The sequence below is a fragment of the Octodon degus genome, unplaced genomic scaffold (assembly GCF_000260255.1).
Source record: "Octodon degus isolate 3935 unplaced genomic scaffold, OctDeg1.0 scaffold00056, whole genome shotgun sequence".
NCBI classification, from domain to species: domain Eukaryota; kingdom Metazoa; phylum Chordata; class Mammalia; order Rodentia; family Octodontidae; genus Octodon; species Octodon degus.
The window spans coordinates 9,418,862-9,426,183 of NW_004524632.1; the positions used below are offsets into that span (position 1 = coordinate 9,418,862).

The 7,322-nt window shown below is 49.0% G+C and overlaps 1 protein-coding gene across 1 annotated transcript in view; it reads right to left on the reverse strand.

The window, feature by feature from the left end:
• Nucleotides 1-2,421: 2,421 nt before the first annotated feature.
• The window catches only part of Top2a (DNA topoisomerase II alpha), a 32,776-nt gene continuing 27,875 nt past the window's right edge, over nt 2,422-7,322 (reverse strand). The window contains exons 29-35 of the mRNA XM_004633884.2: nt 7,010-7,100; nt 6,033-6,185; nt 5,437-5,560; nt 5,277-5,320; nt 4,569-4,700; nt 3,804-4,000; nt 2,422-3,355 (exon numbers count right to left, since the gene is read on the reverse strand). Coding sequence (XP_004633941.1) covers nt 3,239-3,355; nt 3,804-4,000; nt 4,569-4,700; nt 5,277-5,320; nt 5,437-5,560; nt 6,033-6,185; nt 7,010-7,100 — 858 coding nt within the window. The 3' untranslated portion in view covers nt 2,422-3,238. The remainder of the gene's footprint in view (nt 3,356-3,803; nt 4,001-4,568; nt 4,701-5,276; nt 5,321-5,436; nt 5,561-6,032; nt 6,186-7,009; nt 7,101-7,322) is intronic.

The window sequence follows — 7,322 nt, forward strand, 5'->3', positions numbered from 1 at the left end:
GACCAGAACAACAACGAAAAGAGATTATTATTTTGATTCTGAAAGGAAATATTTGCAATCTCTGGGAACACTTAGAAAAATCCAAAAAAAAAAAAAAAAAAAAAGAATAAAACCCCCCAAATGGCACCCGAAGAGAAGCAGCTGCTGCTGGGCTGTGCGTTGTCAGCACCAGCTGACTCAAGTTCTGGGCCAGCAGGTCGGGATGGCCCCGCAGTTTCTGGAATGCTCTTGGGGACTGAGAAGCAGCGGTTCAGTTTGGGGGGATTTTTCATTTTATTTTTGCAGAACCAGGGACTGAACTCAGGCCTTGCGCTTGCCAGAGAAGTGCTTATTCCACTGAGCCCGCTATCCCCGGGGCACTTGGGAGAAGCGTGGATTCTCACGCCCAGCCCCATCCGATCAGAAGCTGTACTGTAAGACGGCTGCACAGTTTGTAGCCAGGCTGGGTGCACGCCTGTCATCCCAGCACTCGGGAGGCCGAGGCAGGATTGCTGCATGGTCGAGGCCAGCCTGGGACTCTATCACCAAAGTAATCTGTGAGCACCAGTTTAAGTAGAAGTGGCTTACAGTCTGAGCGCGATACTGTACAGCACAGCTTCTCTGTACTTCAGGGCTAGACACAGTAAGGCTGCCATCGTGTTCCTTTGCTGAATTCTGATAGCTACTCAGGATCATTTCACAGCCTTTTCTCTCTGCCCAACACGATACGGACTCTGTGTGGTTAAATGTGTCGGGGAAACATGGCCTTTCCGCTCCTTCCTGGGCCTGCGGGGGTGACACGTGTGCGGGCAGCCTGGCCCAGTGAATGATTTTGTGCATATTTTTTTGTTTAGATTTAAAGCTTTATTGTACTAGGACTTGAGCCCAGGGCCTTTGTGCTACAGTGTATTTGCATCGTTTTTAAAATTTGGTAGTCTTGCTACATAGCTTGAACTCATAGTGATCTTCCTGTCTCAGCCTCCGCAGATTACAGGCGTGTGCCACAATACCCGGTTTTGGGGCTGGCATGTGGTACCAGGGATCAAACCTGGGTCCTTGCCCTTCCCAGGCAGGCGCACTATTAGACCGCCGAGCTCTCTCCCCCAGCCCTCATCTCCTTATTTGAAGTTTTGTTGTTTTTTTTTTAATGAGCAGAATATATTTATTGAAAGAAAGCTCCTGTCCAAGAGAGGGACAGGAGGGGGGCCGGAGCGGGTAGTTCCCCCCTTATTGGACTTAAAAAAATTTTTTTTTAATTTATGTGTGTGTGTGTGTGGCCAGCTCACCCACCAGGGGGCGGGGCTGGCTGGCCTGTGGTGCTGGGGATTGAACCGCGGTCCCTGTGCTCTGCTAAGCTTGTTCTAAGTAGGTGCTTTAGACCACTGAGCCATCTCACCAGCCCCTAATTTACGGTTTTTCTTGAAAACCCCTGAGATTTTTTTTTTTTTTCTTTTTTGGCAGAACCAGGGATTGAACTCAGATCCTGGCGTTTGCCTGTCAAGCGCTTATCCTACTGAGCCATCTCCCTGGCAAAACTGCTTCATTTTAGAGTAAGATGCAGTGGAGGTAAGTTTGCTTAGCATTTCCGCCTAAATGGGTCAGCCACTTGCCCCAGTACAACTTACATCCATCAGGCAGGGGGACTAGTGTCAAACTGGTTACTAAAGGAAGGAATGGCTTTGTGCTGCAGGGTCTCATGTAGCCCAGGCTGGCCTCAAACTCAGCGCCGATCTTCCCGCCCCCATCCACTGAGTGGCCACCACACCTGGCTTGGAAATCGTTTAAAGATAGATACTGGCCACGCTCGCTTGCTGGTGCACACCTGCTAACCCCAGAATTTGGGAGGCTGAGACAGAAGAATTACAACTTTGAGTCCCATTAGGTAATTTAATAATCTGTCTCAAATTCTGAAAAGGAGATGTAATCCCCAGGACTACAAATAAAACGCAAACCTATTTAAATTAAATGGAGTATGGAGGTGATGAAGAATTTAGTAGTCACGTAAGAATTCCCAGGGAAAATATTTTCTTAGCTGGGCATGGAGCCACACGGCGGGAATGCCAGCACTCAGGAGGTGGAGGCAGGAGGGTCGCTGGGAGTTGGAGGCCAGCCTGGGCGACACAGTGAGTCCAAGGCCAGTATGAACTGCACAGGGACTGGGATCTTATCTCACAAAGAAAAATAAAAAAATTTACTTCTTCCCACTAAATCACAGAACCCAGCACTAAGCCATCAAATGATCAGTCTGAAAAGGACTTCTAACTAAGAAAAAGACTTGCATCGGTTTTATTTATGTGTGTGTGTGTGTGGCCAGCTCACCCACCAGGGGGAGGGGCTGGCTGGCATGTGGTGCTGGGGATTGAACCGCGGTCCCTGTGCTTTGCTGAGCTTGTTCTAAGTAGGTGCTTTAGACCACTGAGCCATCTCACCAGCCCCTAGCAAAGGTTTTATAAAAGGGCAAGCATAAGTTGTGATGTTTAGAACATTTTATTACAGTATAAAATTTCTGGAGATGAGTTAAGACGCAGTAAATATTTACAGAAACATTGAGAACATCACTTAAGGAACACATAACATGGAGAAAGGCCTCAAAAGGGGTCACAGGTTCAATTCAGGAGACCGCCCGGACAGACCAGCAGCCACTGCCAGCACGGCCTCCGCGGGAGGTCCGCTCAGGGCGGATTCTGACCCCGCAGCAGTGCGCGGGCTGAGCGGAGGTGGTCGTGCTGGTGCCAGCCGGTCCTGCGACAGTCAGGTGGTCTTCTCTGCTCTCTGGTGAATTTAAATGGATATGAGCAATTTTCTATTGCTTAAGCACGAGTTCAGCAGAGAGAAGGCCACGCAGTGTGTGCACCAGAACTGTCACGTTTGTCTGTAAGGTCCAGCAAAGCACCACTAACCACGCTCGGACTTCACTCCTGAGGTCACAGCGCTTGTCTTGCGCTTAGAGTAGCAGACAAACTGTTTTCGGCTGCAGTGACCACATAACTCGCCGAGTCGGGTGAGGCTAACGCCATGTTTTAGAGATCAAAGAAGACACACAACAAAGACAAAAGGGAAGACAGCCAGCAGGCTGCTCGTGGGACAGGAGCTAGGGCGCCACCTCCGAGGGCGCCCTTTTACTTTCTTTTTCTTTCAGTGATGGTCCTGCAAACAAGTACCTTTCCAAACTGAACTTAGGAAGGAAGCCAAGACCTTCAGCAAACTTTTGAACCAGGCTTGGGCTCAGTGAAGCCATCCTGTGAAATAGGCCTGCAGTTCAGAACAGGTCGTCTTCGTCGGACTCCTCCAGGTACTTTATGGGCTTCCGCGCCCGGCCCGACTTGGCCCGGGGCTCCAGGGCCGCGTGGAAGCCGCCGCTCTCCGCCTTGGGTTTCTGGAGAGAGAAGCTGCTCTCAGGGCCCGCCCAGCAGCAGGAGCGCTCGCGCTGCCGCCTTTCCATTGCTTATATAAGGTCCTAATTAACTTTGTAACAACTAAACAACACACAGGAGAAACTAATGGGTTAAGAGTTCACAATATTTCCTCAGAATTCTCAATATATCTAAGTCCAGTGCAGAGCAAGTCAGTGCCCAGGCGCTTGGCAACACCACAGCAGGCTGGGCCTGTGGCTCTGGCCTCGAAGCCCGGTGCCAGGGAGGCTGCCACAGGAGGGGTGCACGTCTGAGGCCAGGCGGGGCAGCTTATCGAGAGGCCCCGTTCTAAATTTCAAAACGGGCTAGAAATGCACCCCTGTGGTAGAGCACCCGGGTTCAATCCCCAGAAGCGCCCCACCTCCTCACAACCTCCCAGACACAACAGAAGGATAAAACAGGGATAAATACCTTGCTTATGGCTCCTTTAGGAATGACTTCCTCAAAATTAGAATCAGAGTCAGAATCAGATGGTTTCCTCTTGCGTTGGTTCTTGGCTCTGGCGGGATCAGGCTTCTCAGAGGCCTCGGGCTTCGAGGCAGGGGCTCTCTTGGCTCCTTTCGGGGCGGCCCTCTTTCTGGCACCAGCGGCAGAGGCAGAAGGTGGACCTGCAAGGTGACCCGGGCATCATCTGTTCCAGCTGTGGCGTTTCTCACTGTACACTTTGCGACCTGATGCCTGTGTATGTTTGACTTAGGAACAGACAATCTAGAAATACTTTAGAGAACCTAAGTACTGCGGAGCATTAAATCTGTGAAGTATGTTTTAAGACTTAGCATTTGTGCTGCTTCTAAGCCAATTTCCCTGTTACAGAAATGAGCCAGACATGGCTGGAATTCTGTGAAACATGTTGGCTTCCAACTTCCTATTTTTTAATAAACATCTAAAAGAAGTTGCGGGGCCAGGAAGATGGCTCAGTAGAATAAGTGCTTGCCTGGCAAGTGCAAGGGCCTGAGTTCAATCCCCAGTTACACAAAAAAACACACACACACACACACACACACACACACACACACACACACAATCTTTAAAAAAAAGAAAATAAAATAAAAGAAGTTGCTTCCATTTGGAAAACCTCTATCTACAATGTCAATAGTAAGTTTTCAGGAAAAACAGGACACTGGCTGGGGAAGCCCCTGAGCGAGCTGCATGCAGCCCACTCGAGGCCCAGGGTACCTTTCGCTGCCCTCTTCTTCACTGGAATGCTTCTTTCAGGAGGCGGCTTCGTAACGTCACTTCCGGTGGGGAAGTCAGCAGGAGGGCTGGAGGAAGCTGGGGCTCCGTCCTTGGCAACCTCGGGCTGAAGGCCTATCATTTCAAAAGACAAGGACAGGAGTGGGGGAGGGAGTGACACGGAGAAAGCCACTCACTGCCTGGTCCTCCCGTGAATTTATTTTACGCTCTTTTCTGTAACACTTTCACCACACCCTTTTTTTTTTTTTCGGAACAGGGGATTGAACTCAGGCCCTTGCCCTTGCCAGGCAAGCGCTTATTCTAGTGAGCTATTTCCCCGGCCCCTTCACACTCTTGTAACTTGGTTTTCATCTCTGAATACTTCATCACACGACCCCTTTCTGTTCTTAGTGGCTCTAGTACCTCGCATAGTGCTGGTTAGTGCAGTGGCTGTATGCAGCATATTTTTTTGTGGGGTGGGGGTGTGGTGGGAGTTACCAGAAATTGAACTTGGGACCTTGTGCTTGCGAGCCAGATGCTTGTGCCATTGAGCTATAGTCCCAAAACTAACCCTAAAACTATAGAAATGCAGTGCTAATGAGAACTCGAGCCCATGTTCGGAATACCTGGAAAACGTGGCCATGTTGGAACCCAGGGGACCCGAATGTCCCAGCAGAAGCAGATGTTTTACTATTTTTATTAAATACGTACCTGACACAGTACTTTTCTGTGGCTTTGGTTCTTTTTTAGTAAGTCTAGAACAACAACAACAACAAAAAATCCTGACAACAAACTCTTCAGTCTATCAAACAACAAAAATCATATTGACTATTAGAAACAATCCTGATAAAACCCATCCTAAGGCTCTTACTTTGGGAGTGTCTTGGCCTCAGGAGGACTAGCGCCTGATGGGACAAAATCGTCGTCTTCAACTTTTTCATCAAAATCTGAGAAATCGTCCTCTGAATCCAAATCCATTGTGAATTTGGTTTTTGCTGTTAAAAAGGAATCAAAGAGGACAATAAAAGCACTTTGCACACACTGACCTAACGCTTGATGAATATGTAAGCTTCTGGCTAATCTCCTAAAAGATGTTTCAGTTTTTCAAATATTTAAGTATAATTTACCACTCTAAGAAACAGTTTCTATCATAGCCAACCTGAACTATACAGAGACCCTGTCTCAAAACACAATGAATGAATGAATGAATGAATGAATGAATAAAAGAAATAATTTCTACTGGGTGTGGTGATGCATGCCTGTAATCCCAGCACTAGGGAGGCTGAGGCAGGAGGATTGCTCTGACTTCGAGACCACTCTGAACTACAAAGTGAGCACAAGGCCAGCCTAAGCTGCAGTGAAACCCTATCCCCCCCCAAAAAAAATGGGGGTGTGGGGTCTAAGAACCCCCGAGTTGCTGGCTGCTCACATCTTCCAGTGACCCTCTAAGTCTTCTAGCTTTCTTACCTGCAGCTCTCCGTGGCTCCACTTCTCGCGCCGGGACATCAAAATTACTTTCAGCACTACTCATGTCTGATTCAGAATCAGACCAGGGGTTTCTCTTCTTTCCTTTTTTGATAGGTTTAAATGGCAATGTAGTTTGTTTCTTTGCCTTGGTACCTAGAAGGGAGAGGAAAACCAACCCTGGTACATTCAGACTCAGCTTTCTGCATCCACTACTCACCCTCACTTCAGATAGTCACTGAGCGCTGTGGTGTTGCTGGGAATGTAGACACAGACCCTGAAGCCTGTTCTTGCGGCCCAGAGCTGGGTCAGCATCAGCACAATGTGCGTGGAGGGGTGTGGTGCTTACACAGAAAGCCAGGCCTCTCTCAGAAAAGAGGCTTCAGTTGAGGCCTCGATATTTACTAGGAGTTCACTGGTTCTGGGGAGAGGGGCGATGAAACCCCCAGCGGAGAAGCGCGTGCAGAAGCCCTGGAAGTGGCCACTGCGCTTCAGGGAGCCGAGGCAGCTGTGGCTCGAAAGCAGAGGTCAGGGAAGGCTGGGCTTGCAGAGGCTCTTGTTTATAGTCCTCCCTGACTGCAGTGTGGAGATGGAAGAGGCAGGAGCAGGTGCCGGGCTGGTGCTGAAGCCCAGGAGAGGGAGACAGTCAGCGGGAGAGTAGTGGCGTCTGCTCCTGCGGGGCGCCTGATGGAACAGGACGCTGCTCACCAAGCCTGGATAGCTAGACAGCGAGCTCTAGGCCTGGGGTGTCTTCATAGGCCCTAAGGCAGTCACTGTCAAATTAATGAACTATCTCATTTAAAAACAATCTTGTCTAGAATGAGCCAAATGTCAAGGACACAATAAGGATGACGCAAGTGTGACGCAGACATGTCCCCCCCCAAGCCACTTATTCCAACTACACAAAATACACTGTAGGTGAAAGCACTGACCAACACAATTTCCTCTTTGCTGTCACAGTTATTAACCTGCTACAATACCTAGTTCTTTCTTCTGTTTCTTTTCTAATCGTTGCTTCAGGCTTTCCAGTTCCACGCCGTCCTCTGCAGGAGTCCCGTCAGTATTTTCACTCTAAAAGATAGCATTTTTGGTAGTAGCAGTTAATCACGCAAATCTACGCATGGTCCTGGACTGTTTACTTGGGTTTTGGCTAACAGCTCTGAATAGGCCTGGCATGGTGGTGCACACCTGGGACTCCAGCCCTTGGGAGGCTGAGGTGGAAGAATCAGAGTTCAAGGGCAGCCTGGCCTAGATATTCTCAAAACAAAACAAAACAAAAAACCACCAAAAAAA